The sequence below is a fragment of the Rhododendron vialii genome, chromosome 5a (assembly GCF_030253575.1).
Source record: "Rhododendron vialii isolate Sample 1 chromosome 5a, ASM3025357v1".
NCBI lineage: Eukaryota > Viridiplantae > Streptophyta > Magnoliopsida > Ericales > Ericaceae > Rhododendron > Rhododendron vialii.
In genome coordinates, this window is record NC_080561.1 from 41,860,010 (window position 1) to 41,874,847 (window position 14,838).

The following is a 14,838-nucleotide window of genomic DNA, read 5'->3' on the forward strand; positions in this document are numbered from 1 at the left end:
AGTATGCTGAGATTTTCTTTTACAAGATGGTAACTTGGGTGCAAAATATACAAAATATCAAATTTGGAATGTTTCGTGTGCCCAACTTTGGGACCAATTTTTAAGCAATCTGGTTTCCTACGTCCTAGGAACATAAATCCGTTCCCCCATTTCTGCACCTAGACTAATGGTTGGAGTTACTACGTGATAAGTCATTTCTCTCTTCCGATTAAATGGGGTTCCAAATACATAGATGTGAAACTGAAAAAGATGAGCGGGTTGTCTTTCTACTGTATGAAAAATGGGCATAATTCACCAGTAGTTGTTTCCTTTGGGTTTTCTGCCCACCCTTTCGATACCCATTTGAAGTCTGCTGTTTGGAAAAGGAAATAGGTGCCTTGCTGATTTGATAATTGCTGAGGGTCAACAAACTCTGGCATCAATTGGTGGGATACTTTTATCATTGAAAATTTGGGTATAGAGAATTTGAAGTTAGTTACAGTAGGAATCAACTCATTAGGACATGTACAAACGTATAAACGTGGAAAGGGGGACCCTTTGAGGTTTATATGAAGAAGATGGTCTCTTTGTCCAGTACTTAGCTAAATGTGAAACTAGTGGCTCTCTGATGCTGAGGCTACTGCCAGAGTCCAAGATAGATAAATGCCATTGCCACAAAGGAGGCTTGTGAACGCCGCACTTCCATGGCCACATGATGTCGAAACAGCATATTTTCAAAATTGAGATATTCTTTTGCTTTTGTATTTTGATGGATTGGTGATGGTAAGCCTGCTGCATATAAGGACATGCACTACAAGTAGGAGTATGACTTGTGGATAACACACTGTTTCACTATCACGCGATGAGTGATTATTGAGACTTTCTTTCTCTCCCTGTAATCTCTAAGTTAAGGCTGATCAACGAGCCTAGTAGTTGATTGTTTAAACTTGATTTTGAAAAACGAGCTTCAAATAGAAGTTTAAATTTGGGTTGTTTATAAGGCGAGCTGATTTCAAATAAGTTTTAATCTAGTTGATCAAAAGTAATTTAAAATTTTAATTCCGCATAAGCCGAACAAGCCCACTAATAGGTTGCTTGAGCTTGGTTTGATCATGTAACAAATTGAATTTTTAATGAGCAACAATGCAAATGAACTTGAGTTGCTTGATTCGTTTATGGGCCCTATTTGTAAAGGCTAGGCTTCGTTCTACATGAGTGTTTGTGACTCCAGTGCAATAGTTGTGAGTTTGAAAAATAATTGAAATGGGAAAAGTCTATGAACACAGTTATAGAATTAGATCTTGACACAGATAAATGAACTTCAGATGGCTTTATGTATATGTGCATCGGATGGTTTGGAGACATCTGCCCAGATTTGTGTCCTAGAGTTTTGGTCTCAGCGTTGCTCGTTAAAATATTTGAGACTATTCACAGTTTAAGTAACTACTAATTAAAACAAGTACTTATTTTTCAAATTAGTACATATTTTCTGAATTAAAGATGATATATCGTGAGAGAATGACTGGTTTCGTAAAACAGAAAATAAGTATTTAAAAAATAAAAAACTTAGCAGAACTGGACCGTAATTAAAATGTATTGTACTAAAGTTTGGAGTATTTATAAGATTAGTCAAGACCAAACTTATTGGGAAAAAAATGCGATTAACTTGAATTTTCACATGAATGATTTAAATCTCAATATTTATCAAACGAATGACCCATATGGTAAAATAGGACCATATTGGGAGTCCCATTTTGCATCATATATAGGAGGAATCTTGTAATGGATTATGACCTGTGATGAGCTTAGAAGAGCAGATAAGGGTCTACAGTAAAGCTAATTTCTAAGGTTTACTTCTTTTAAAGCTTCATGTTCGAAATCTCTTCCGTGCTATCAACTCTTGTGAGATTAGTTCATACACCTCTGCTCTAAATTGGACCCTGTTAGCAGATTATGATATCGTAGAGATTATTCGAGATGGGCGCAATACACTCACACGCGCGCGCGCGGCGTGGGCTGTGTGGCGTGGGTTGTGGTGCATTGTGGCGCTTTAGCGGTGCACTTTGCGCTTAGCACGTCAACGCTAGGCACCATTTGCCGCGTGTCAACACGTGGCAGGTGAGTCACACGGGGCGGTTTCGATCGGGTGCCACTCGAGCGTATGCGTGCTCTGGTTCATGGAGTTGTGATTGCACCCGTCGGCCGCGAATGGACACAATCCAACGGATTGGATCAAATCCGATTGGGTGTGAATGAAACAGTACATTAGTTCGGTGTGACAGGGTGTGACTGGTCAATCAAGACCGTAGGATCTGATCCACCAGTCAGACTAGATCAGGTGCATACCCATTCTCAATGGGTGCGTAGTGGCCTATAAATAGACCACTACTTGTCAGAATCTACACAAACATATATGCCGAATTTCTCCCACATCTCTTTATATTTCCTAGCATTCATTCTGCATTCTGTTTTGCTGTAGAAAACAGAATTCAGTGGTTCTTGGTTTTTATATTCGTTCAGCAGGTATTCTGTCCGTTTCGTTAGTGCAAACGCAAATGGAAAAAACTTCGATTTCGGGCTTCGATTTATCTTGAAGGCAGATTTGCTGTAACCCTTTACATACCATTTGATGGGGCAAATACTGTCTTTAGGAAAACGATATAGTCGTGACTCGAAGGGTTTTTCAGGTTTGGTGGAGATTTCGTCAACAGTTCAGAATCAGCAGCAACCGGTTATCCAACAATTTCTAACTTAGAAATTTCTTTCCAAATTCTCCTAATGAAAAATTTCATAAAATACATGGCTCATATCATAAAATAAGGACATAGGCCGGGAGCCTTATTTTTCATCATAGGAGGAATCTTGTGATGAATAATAATCCGAAATGAGCTTATTCTTATAATTGGAGAGCAGAGGATGGTGCTAATCTCGAAGGGTTGATTCCTATGGAGTCGGTTTATACTTTATACGGTGCGCTATTTCGACTTTGATCGAGCACCCACTAGTAAACATAAAATTGATACCTTGTAGATTAGTCGATGGGAGTACCAACACTACTTGGTCATGGCAACAGTTACTCTCTCTCTCAATCTCTCTCTCTCTCTCTCTCTCTCTCTCTCTCTCATTTACGTCAATCGCCTCTCTAATTTTCTCTTCTTCCTCAGCCTCCATCCACACAAAAAGGCAATGAAAGCTCCAATTCACAAATTATCCAATCTCTCCCAACAACAATTCCTCGTGCATGGCGACAACAAGCCATTTCAAATCACCCCGAAAGCGATCCGCCAAGCCCAATAATTCACTCCCCATTTCCATTTTAATCCCCACCTCCACCTCCCCTCTCTCTCATCACCACCACCAATGGCCACCACCACCACCACTACAACCGCCACTCCCTCCACCAAATTCCACCCCACCGAAATCACTCTCTCCCCTCCGCCTCCTTCCCACGACGGCCTCTTGTTCTGGCAGTTCATGGTGGCCGGCTCCGTCGCCGGATCCGTCGAGCACATGGCCATGTTCCCAGTCGACACCCTCAAGACCCGTATGCAGGCTATTGGGCCTACTTCTTGCCCGTCTTCTACGGTTAATCTCAGGCAATCGCTTGGCTCGATTTTGAAGCTGGAAGGGCCCGCTGTGCTGTACCGCGGTATTGCCGCCATGGGCCTCGGCGCTGGACCTGCCCACGCCGTTTACTTCTCGGTTTACGAGTGGTTCAAGAAGTCTTTATCGGCGGTCAGTTATTACTTGAACTTCTCCAGTTTTTTTTTTACTGTTTGGTAACAGTCCCTCTGGATTGTGAGAAATGATCTCTAAAGGCTGGGTTTTTTCTATAAAGTTTGTTTAGGGCTAAAGGATTTAGACAAATTGTTAGCGCCAAAAGGACTTATAATTGATGTACTTGAGGAGAGTGTGTGGAGTTGAAATTCGTATTTTTGTGGGATTCAGTTCGTTAAGATAATAGGAAACCCGGCTTAAATCACAATTTTGGAAAATATTTATTTTTCTTACTTTCTTCTTATGGATAACATCTCTCCGGCCAGCTTGTGAGCACGTCTACTAATTTTTGGGCCCTGTCTAGTAGCTCCAAAGTAGTTGTACTTTTTTCTCCATTTGTCGCCAAATCATTCAATCTACATGAGTGATTTGTTGAGAATCTCTAGTTCTTTCTTTTCTTATCAATCATGTAATCCAACGGGGCTGTAAAAAAACTGCATTGCGCTAAACCCAACCCATCACCCATCAAGAATAGTATCAACTTTCTCTCTGTTAGGAATTTGGATTGAACTTGAATTGAAATCACAACCTCACTGCACCTATATGCAGTTGCAAAAGTCGTTAGGCATGACGCGGTTTAACTTTCCCAGTTCAGGGCTGCTGGCCTGCTATGTATCATTCATATATTATTTTCCTTATGGATCATATGAATTCTGCTGCCAATTAGTTAGTTTTAGACATGTAACCACCAATGATTATCTAACTAAGAGAGTAAGAGGTAAAATAAAACAGTGGTAAAAAAGCAAGAGGTATATGTATCACATGTTTTTTGGTACTTTGAACGTCTTTAGGGCATGGTCATCACTTGGAAGTTATGTAATGATTAGTTGTTGCTTACCATTTTCTCTCCATTCAATTCTCCAAAAATGTAGACAATTCACCTACTCGAGGTACTTGTTGCAGCTGAACTAATGATTGGATTATGTTGTATAGACTATAGAGCTTTTCAAAGATTATTTGATTTGATTTTCGGAGATATTTTTGGTTTATAAGTTGAAAGCAACAGTTACGAGAAAGTTGACAGAAGTGCCACTATTCTGAACTTCTTTTTCGAATGAAGTTACCGAACATTAGATCCATGCCAAATTCAGGGGAATCCAAACAACTCAGCCGCCCACGCGGCATCGGGCGTCTTGGCCACAGTGGCCAGCGACGCGGTGATCACGCCGATGGACGTGGTGAAGCAGAGGCTGCAGCTGAAGGGAAGTCCTTACAAGGGTGTGGGGGATTGTGTGAGGAGAGTGGTTGTGGAGGAAGGAGTTGGGGCTTTCTATAAATCGTATCGAACGACGGTGGTGATGAATGCGCCGTTCACAGCAATCCATTTTGCAACGTACGAGGCAGCCAAGAGAGGGTTGATGGAGTTGTCGCTGGAGAGTGTGGGAGAGGAGGATGAGACATTGGTGGTCCATGCAACGGCGGGTGCAGCTGCAGGGGCGTTGGCTGCTGCTTTAACTACTCCACTTGATGTTGTCAAAACTCAGTTGCAGTGTCAGGTGAGAGTTTTAGAACCCTTCCTCTGTTTACTTTTTGCAATTTGAAGTTAACCTATGTTAAAGTTAATCCTTCCTCTGTTTACTTTTTGCAATTTGAACTAGAGGCACAATTATCCATCAAGGTTACTATTCTATGGATGGTGTTCATTTTGGTTAATTATCAGCAATACATACCATGGTGATTACCCCATGGTTCATACTATTTGGTTGTGTTTCATCACTCTGGGATTCTGTCTTACACTTTTTTAGTAGTATTTATCAGTATCCTTTAGGTATGAGCTAATAGTAGTTTGCTAATTTGTTAAAGACAGAAGAATGTCATGTATCTATTATTTGAGACTCTCTGGCATTTTAAAGTGCTGCTCGTTTGCATCTGTGCGAACGGTGTCCTCAAGTTCAAACAAGTTAAAGCCAAAGTTTTTGGTGCTTTTTGAACAAACTTGCAACTCCAATTTTCGATCTACATTACTAGTGATTACTCAATGGTTGGTCTGTTGGTTAAGTCGTGGATTATGTCCCCTTCAAACAAACTCAACTTTGGCACACCAACAGTAGAACTCTGGAGTATGTGTGGAGTGTAAAATTCCTGAAGTATATCTCAGATTCTCAGCTCATTCATACTGAGAGTATAGGAGCTGTCACATGAAACGGGTATCTTGTTAGCGGAAGGAATTAGTGAAAGCAAAGGGCTTTAAGAGCAGTGGGGATCTGATGCATAGGATTCTGCAATGTGGAAAATACTACACATAGGTTTAATTTAACAGTTTAGGATTGGGGAGGACCAAATTGAGTTGGCCCGATCAAGCTTAAGAAGAGCACTAGAAGGGCAAGTGTTTTGTTTTTTCGTGTACACTAGAGGGCAAGCATGCATCCCAAGCTCAATCCTAATCCACTCCATGGGCAAGCACACGTGATCAAAGTTGCATGGCACATACCAGTTGCTGCACTGATTGGTTGGGCTACCTTTATTACCAGAGCAAGCTCAATCCCATCCTAGCTTTATTACCTTCATGTTGCTTTCTTCAAGTTCCTCAAACGTTTCAAGTCGTAAGGAAACCATGTAGAGGCAGACAACTCAAGCAAAATTCCTCCCCACTCCCATTTGTCGGGGATGACGGAGTTTCGCTTGGAGTTGTTTAAAAACAAGTTGAGCTGGCTTAATAGTTAGTGGGTATAAGCTTTTATACGACCACTGGGAAGATTTTGCTGTTTTTCACAAGACACAAAGACGAGTAGTGGGTTGTGTTCTTTACTTGTTTTAGAACATTAGTTATCCTATACATTATGGAACTCTTTGCTAGTGTAGAGATCGACCAATGGGGTAAAGACTGCATGTGTTGTCAGCTGCCTGGTATATGCGTTTGAGCTCTTCTATTGCATTATTTGCTGATGGATATCCTGCAATCTAAAACTTTCGATCAGTTCACGTATATACATGAGTGTTTAACTCGTGAAATATATCTTAGCACAACCTGTTTCTACCTCTGCCCTCTATCTTTTTGCATTTTCTTTTTGGGTTTGGTCAGTGTGTTGATCATTGGTATCCTTGATTACTCGATTTATGTTCTGCAACATGAACATTTTGGCTGTGCTGTATAGGACTTATGAACTCTCTCTGCAACTGCACGTGCAACTGGCACACATTTGCAGAAATTCCGAGTTGTCTTCTTAAAGTTCCTGTTTGCTTTTTATACACAGGGCGTTTGTGGATGTGATCGATTCTCTAGCAGTTCGATCCAGGATGTAATCCAAACTTTAGTGAAGAGGAATGGATATGGAGGGCTTATGAGGGGCTGGGTACCCAGAATGCTATTCCATGCACCTGCGGCTGCAATCTGCTGGTCTACCTATGAGGCAGCAAAAACCTTCTTTCAAGACCTGAATGGGAGAAATAACAGCTCAGTTGATTAATAAGATCATTGATTTATATATCCGCTATTTCGCACGCTTCCTCCAGATTGACCTTTGTGGAACTCTGGAAGCAATTGCTTCATCCTGGTAGTAATAGAATAACACAGAAGCATCAGTGTCTCATAGTTGTCCATTATCTAAGTCGGTTGGTGGAGTCATACGCAAAGAAGGATCGGAGCTCACTATACATTATGGTAATCATCTCTCCTCAGATGAGATGATCGGAGCTCACTGTACATTATGGTAATCATCTCTCCTCAGATGAGATGATGCTATCGGTAATCAATTGGGGAAGTTAATTTGTTCCCCACAATAGTATACTTCCTTGATTCAGAACCTTTTAGTAGCTCTGTTGTAATGCCGCTCTTGATTTTGGTTGTGATATACAAAACATGGTTTCTGTTTTTTTTTTTAAAACCAGGTGACCGGGGCCTCCGGGCCAGCTTACGCACTGAACATGGCTATTTTTGATTTTGCATTTTTGGATTTCAGAAATTCTATACAGAATGAAGAAAAGGAACACCTAGAGAGCACAGCTATCTTAAAGTTTTCTCTCCATAAAAATTGAGGAGTAATGCAGACATTATTGTGCTGGAGAGCTCTGTGATTGGTTCAAAGAAGGTTACAAAGTATTATTAATTTATTAGCTCTATGGTAGGAAAAGGATGAGCAATGCTAGGAACACAACTTTAAAACACAATTCCGAACACAATTGAGTTCAGAGCCGTTCGATACGTGAGCCCACATATATCAGATGGCTCCTAATACAGTTGTTCGGAGATGTGTTTGGAAGTTGTGTTCCTGGACTTTTTGGAAAAAAAACCTAGTACTAATGCAACAACAGAGTCGCTATCTCACTGCTGCTCTTAAGAGGTCTTTTCCTACTTGAAATTCTTCTCAGAAAAACTTAGAACCACACACAAAATGAGATACACGGGTCTGTGATTGTCGAATAATTTTTGCACCAGGATTAAAAAGCCAAGTGAATCTGCATATGGGAAATTGCAACCAAATTCTTGAATTCATATATGACCAATCCTCCCCAATAACCCACCAACTCAAACATATGAATGAATCTATGAGAATCTGAATTGTTAATTTCGTCCTTGAAGGAGCAAGCCAAACTCCTGTGGTTACGCAGTTTTTAAAAAAATTACTTGTATTAAACTGTGAGATTTTTGAAAATTTTGTCAGATCCATCCATGATGTCATGGTGAGAAAATGAGTATGAACAGGAAACGAGGAAATTACTGTTGCTAGGCTTGCCTTTTGTCTAATTGAATAAATAAGTTAGAATGCAGGCTTTGGAATCAACAAGCACCAGTGGTCTAGTGGTAGAATAGTACCCTGCCACGGTACAGACCCGGGTTCGATTCCCGGCTGGTGCAGTTGTTTTAACAAAATTTTTTTCCCCCAGTTTAAAGGTCTGGTTTGATAAAAAAAATATTTGACTAAATCTTTTGTTCCTCTTCTTTTGTAATTGGAGATGATACAGCCCAATAATACGATTAAAGTCACTCCACAACCACGATACCTAAACTGATTTGAAGTCACTCGAGGTGTTTCTCTTTCTTTTCCGTGCTTGATTTTGAAGGTCGCACCTAAACTGATTTGTTCCGTGCTTGATTTTGAAGGTCGCACCTAAACTGATTTGAAGTCACTCGAGGTGTATCACTTTCTTTTCCGGGCTTGATTTTGAGGGTCGCACGATGGTAATGAATTAGAGTTTCATGTAGAAATACTGAACAACATTGACCGGAACAGATCGTCATACAGTTGACGTTGATACTGGTTTATTTATTACGAGAAAACAATCACCATGCTTACAAGCTGCTACATGGCATCATTCAAACATATATTGAAAGACGAATCCACACAATCGAAGTCATTGGACTCATTTCCACTTACGACATTCATCATTACAACAACCAAGTGTTAAGAAGGCAAGCAAAGGGTTCCAAGATCCTTCAGAATAGTGTTACAGCTTACAAGGATATACGGAGTATATTTGCGCAGACATCGCAACCCATTTCAAAACTTTTCCACGCCCAATCCATCTCTAAGAACCTCATAAGCGTCACGACTCCTGGTTTTCTTCATCCCAGCTGTGAAATGGAGCTTTCCTCCGTCGGATGAGATACACGTAACTTTTACCCAAATCATCACCTTTGTCTTTATCCCCTCTACATCGGCTAATTTCCCCTTCTCCAGATATCCAGTTACGGTGGTTGAAAACCGCAGAACAGACGAGTCCCTGTAACCCACTTCACAAATCGAGGGTATGTAGACGGTAAGCTTACCTGTCTCTTCATTGAACTCATAGTTTGTAGCATCGCGAGGGAAAATACCAATTGCCATGTCATAGTCCTTCAGCAATTCTGGTAGTGGCTTTTGCATTTTCCCTGCAGAGATACCAATGATTTTGTTGATCATTGTAGTGCATATGGTACACAAGTAAAGTTCAGGAAAATGGGAAATTACAGTTAGGCACAACTGTCAAGATGAAGTCAACATCTAAATCATAATGCTTCCATGTCCTAGTGGTTGTCATTCATCTATGACTTTAAACCACATGATCAATTTGCAATGCCTATGATTTTCCAAACGTTCAAAGAAAAATCAGTCGTGCCTATCTCAACCCCACTAGCTCATTCGCCCACTTTAAACGTGTGAATAAAACGATTTTTGTCAAACAAAAGAGGAGAAAACATATGAGAAAAAAAACACGCGATTCAAGTTCATCTCTTTGAATTCACTTCGTCACAATCACTCATCTTAAAGTTGCCACAAGCAGATTTAATACACTAGTCATATTTAGTGTCACCTTACCGGCAGTGTGCAGTCTCAAATCACAATGCCAAGTCCTAAACAAATAAGGGGGTACATTAGTAGAATGTTTCCAGGGTATGTTACCTGAAAGGCGAATCATGTCGGTACAAGGAACAGGAACAAAGTACGCCACATCCCTAAATTGTGGTACGCTAAGGGTAGGCTTCTATAGATAACAAAATTAGAACCAACTCTTCCAAGCGATAAACATCTAATCAAACAAGGTGGTGTTATTCAAATTATTCTTGCAAAACACATTTCTAAGATCATAATGACCTCTTTCTTCTTACATTTTATGTAGCCAAAATTGCACTCTCTCTAGATTTTCAACTAAATACAGTTGATTGTTCAGAAAAAATTCAGGGATCACCTTGGACCGCCAAATTTTTTGTTTCAGAATGAACTGCGTACCAAAACAGAATTTTCTTGGGTATTAGTGTTTCCTGGTAACATAACTCTAGGGTTCTCATGCTGAAAAGATAGGGTGCCACTAGTTCATGGTTAAAACCCGACCTATCATCCTTGAAGTTTTGGTTTAGGAACTAAGGGAAACTACCTTATGCTTATTATTAGAAACCTAATGAATTTTGCGATAGCTGCCATCCTGCAATACTAGGATTTGCAATGCTTTAACGGCAGAATAATTGACAAAATTACTGGTGAAGGCAGACAAGATTTCTGACAAGTAATTCATCCAATTATCAAACTGCAATATAAACGACATGTTCCATCCAAATAGCACCTATGCCAGTTAGGACAAAAGTGGAAGCAGAAGCAACAAAAACAATCCCATGACTGATGAAATCATGAACTACATTCCAGATGACTCTTTGGTATGCAGAAAAACATAAACAGATGGAGATTATTGCAGAAAGCAAAACGCACCTCTGATTTTGTTAACCAACCAACTGGTTCCTCCTGAAATGCTGGTGGACAACGACTAAATAGAGGAATAAAAGTCAGAATTGCAAACAGACGCAAGAATGCAGACAAAAATTCAGTTTGCAGATATGCTTATTGGAAAACAAGGCGAAACGAAATCGTGCTAACAAGTAGCTCTCATTATCCTCCGAATCACAGATACAAATAATCACTTGAATGACTATATTCAGTGACGAGATCATTGCTTAACTACATTAATTGAGTGCTCTAGCCATTCAAAAAAATAATAATAATCGAGTGCTCTAGAGATGTTGCCTATACCTTTGCTATCCGGCTAATAGTCTGCTTACTCTGTAACGACGTCCATTTTGAAACCCAGTTTCATGCTATTAAATCAATAACATAATTCCACCTCCATTTGAAAGCTTAAGCAAATACAAACATCTAGCGCAACACTGTTGATGGACCAACCGTGATCTTAAATTCTTCTCTGTTTTACAAGTGATCGCCTTAAAGACCGCAATCTTTTGATACTTGCAACCACTGAACTTGAAAAGAAATGGAAAAAAGTCATCCTGCAGTATGATTTTGTGCTTATTTAATGAAGCCCACCCATCTTGGTCAGTCCTATGAGGCTAAGCACAAAGAATGAAAGCTACAACAATCTCAATATTATGGGATAAAGACCTCAGCCCGAAATGTTCATGCTATACTGGAAAACAAAGGGTTAAAAATATCATGTTGCGAGATGACTCTCCGCTATTGGACTTAGAAACGAAAGCACGTTTCGAGTCCTAGAGATGCTCACTTTACAAACCAACAAAAGTATATAGCAACTCAACCAGCCATAAATACCCACCGGAATAAAGACCTCATATGGGAATCATGAACTAGAGTTCAGGCCCTCGTCATTCACATTTTGGAGAATATTTAATGCCTCAAGTTTTTGCTGTTTCGGAAATTAAGTGGCTCAACTTTGTAAAAAGCTATTGAGCGATGTAAAAAATTGGAAAAGATGCCCATTTATTTTGGTCCTTACATTCCCATTAATAGTTGTAAGACTACACAGACGGCTAAAAGGATTGAGAAGTAAAGAAACCTTCACTTTTGAAATTCAAGCATCACTTGCAAGAGTAGTTTAAAAACAATATCCAACTAATCACCAAGAGGTTCTGGGTCTGCACTCTATCGTAACAATCTTGAGGGAATAAAACATTGATGCGAGTATTTCTCATAAAAAAGGCCCTGCACTGTGATCCCTTACCTATAAGGAATAAAACAAAGCTCGTGTAATATGGGAAGCCCTTTTGCCTAGTGACTGCATTACATTGTTACCGACAGAAGCTATATAACAACCACGACAGTCGTTTGATTAATCAATAGCGTTGCAACAAACGAAATTCATCCCAAATAAGCTGAATGTAAACAAGGTATCAAAACCATCTTGGACATCAGCTAAATGAAGAAAGCCATCACAAAGAGGATAACTCTCTTTGACGAGGATAGCGTAACGTCATAAAAAACCAGTTATTCGACCAGGAATAGCATAATGGCATAAAAGCTGCGATGGTGTTTTCGAAGGTTGTTTCCAGCTCCATTGTCAATTTCTTGAAATGAAACCCAAGATTTCCCCAATTTTTGGCGCAGTTGAGCTACGATTATAAAGAACCGTCTTTTTAAGGTTATTTCAAGCTCCATGGCCGATTTCTTGGAATCAAGTCCCAACATTTCCCAATTCAACATGGACATTAACCCTTGAAATGAAACCCAAGATTTCCCCAATTTTTGGCGCAATTGAGCTATGTTCATAAAGCAATGTCTTTTTAAGGTTATTTCAAGCTCCATGGCCGATCTCTTGGAATCAAGTCACAACATTTCCCAATTCAACATGGACATTAACCCTAAATCAGCTCTAGGTTGTGGAAAGAAGTTAAAGAAAACAACTTTATGACCAGATCAGCGTAATAGATTGCAATCTGAAACATGAGAGAGAGAGAGAGAGAGAGAGAGAGAGAGAGAGAGAGAGAGAGAGAGAGGTACATTGATATCGTCGCCGACGGAATCGAGCTCCTTGTTGGCTTTCTTACCCAACCAGTACGATCCAACCTTGTTCAATACCTGATCCATTTCTCCGTTCGCGCAGAGTGCGTTTCTCTCTCTATGATTAAACGAGGGATCGTTCTGATAATCTCTCGCCAAACGCCTCTCCTCCCTTTCCGCAAACAGAGAGAGAGAGAGAGAGACCGACTTCGCTCCTGCTGCCGACGGACACGGGACGACTCGGTTCCTGTTCCCTAGACTTTTCCTTTGGTAAATAGGAGTAATCCCTTGGACGGACTTGTCGCAGCGCGTAAATGCATCATGGGGTGCAGGACACCTCGGTGTGCTATGCTTCATTGGGATTCGTTATTATGATATGAACCGTTTAGGCCCGTTCTAAAATATCTTCTTAAAAAATAAGTACTTATTTCATATTTTTAAATTTAAAAATAATATAAATAAAAATTAATTTTTTAATTTTTTTGCACCGTATTAAAGATCTCAATGAGATCTATCAAATAAGATCCATATTGATAGAAAAATTATTTGCGTAAACACATGATTTTTGAGTTTGAAATTGCCTTCTTAAAAAATAAGTACTTATTTTCCTTTCCGGAACGGAGCCTTAGCTTGTAGAGGTTGTTGTGTGTTTGAAAAAATCAAGTTAATGAGACATTATCACATGATCGAGATAGATTTGTCTCACAGTATATTTTTTGAATTATAAACCCCGTTTGTTTTTGGATTTTGAATTTGGATTTGTAGATAATGAGTGTAAAGAGAAATAAAGTAATGATTAAAAATAAGAATAATGATTGAAAAGAGATAAAAAAAATTAGAGTAATGATTGGAGAGAAATAAGATAATAATTAGAATCTAAAATCCAAAACCCTTAAACGAACAGAGTCATAGTGTTCAGAATAATCTAGTCAGTGTTCTATAAGCTGAACGATTCAGATCACACTACAAAAATTCCAATCAAGCACACCGAGGTGCACTATAATTCGTAGTGGATTGCGGGCTATGAGAACCTGTACTCCTTATTAAACTCGGGATGTGTTTCACTAACTACAATATTTGTTTTTTGAGTTAAAGCTCAGTTTGGATGACTAGAATCTTCAGTAGGAATATGAATGTAATTACTAGGAATTTTATTTATTGAGAATAAGAATATGATTACTAGGAATGAAATTCCTAGGAATATAATACCTAGAGTAATTTCATTCCAGTGTTTGGATTAATTCAGAAATCTTATACAGGAATCAATTATTTTGGAAATTTATCAAAGTCAATATTTTTTTTCTTATTGATTGAACCAGGAATTTAAGATTCTCATGGGATAAGGGAGGGATCAGATTCCTACTCAATTTAGTAATGTGATTCCTGATCGGATATGTCGTCAGGAATCGTAATCATAGAAGTATGGTGTCATATTTTCGTTCCTCCTCAAAATTCATGCGTCCAAACCGAGCTTAAAGGTGATATATTATGAGAGAATGATCTGTCTCGTAAAATAAAAAATAAATACTTAAAAAATAAAAACTTTAACGAAACGGGACCTCATGAGAGTCAGATGCTTCGAATGCAACAAAATTAATCTAGTGTGAGGAGATAAAGATGGGTCAAGCTCCCTTCCGTGGACCCAGGCTCTATGGTCTAATTTGGTGAACTCAATTTGGGTCCAGTTTTCAGACTGTTGATGGGCTCTCTCAAAACTCACACCTAACTTGAACCTCTCCGCAAGTGGCCCGCCCTCCATGACATACTTTTCTGGATAAGGAGATCAAGAAATTTGACTTCCGGAAAGTAGAACTGAAGATAAGTCAGTTTGCCCAAGCGGCTGACATCAAGCGTTATAGCTTCTACATTATTCTTCCATCTCCGATCCACAGGGTGAACAACTTAAAGATTGCAGTGTAAGGAG

General features: G+C 39.5%; 2 protein-coding genes and 1 non-coding gene across 3 annotated transcripts; 2 read left to right on the plus strand and 1 right to left on the minus strand.

Annotated features, from left to right (window-relative positions):
- The first annotated feature begins 2,765 nt into the window (after nt 1–2,765).
- On the plus strand, nt 2,766–7,580 carry LOC131326089 (uncharacterized). The gene is made up of 3 exons (XM_058358682.1): nt 2,766–3,714; nt 4,848–5,252; nt 6,951–7,580. The coding sequence occupies exons 1-3, from the start codon at nt 3,340–3,342 to the stop codon at nt 7,161–7,163; spliced, it is 993 nt and encodes a 330-aa protein (XP_058214665.1). The 5' UTR covers nt 2,766–3,339; the 3' UTR covers nt 7,164–7,580.
- A 900-nt stretch (nt 7,581–8,480) lies between these two features.
- Nucleotides 8,481–8,551, plus strand: TRNAG-GCC (transfer RNA glycine (anticodon GCC)). Its single transcript has one exon. It is a non-coding gene; the product is annotated as a tRNA-Gly (tRNA).
- Nucleotides 8,552–8,914: 363 nt separating this feature from the next.
- On the minus strand, nt 8,915–13,267 carry LOC131326090 (uncharacterized protein At5g01610-like). Its single transcript, XM_058358685.1, has 3 exons — nt 12,915–13,267; nt 10,878–10,932; nt 8,915–9,565 (listed from the first exon to the last, which is right to left on the minus strand). The coding sequence occupies exons 1-3, from the start codon at nt 12,999–13,001 to the stop codon at nt 9,195–9,197; spliced, it is 513 nt and encodes a 170-aa protein (XP_058214668.1). The 5' UTR covers nt 13,002–13,267; the 3' UTR covers nt 8,915–9,194.
- Nucleotides 13,268–14,838: the final 1,571 nt, after the last annotated feature.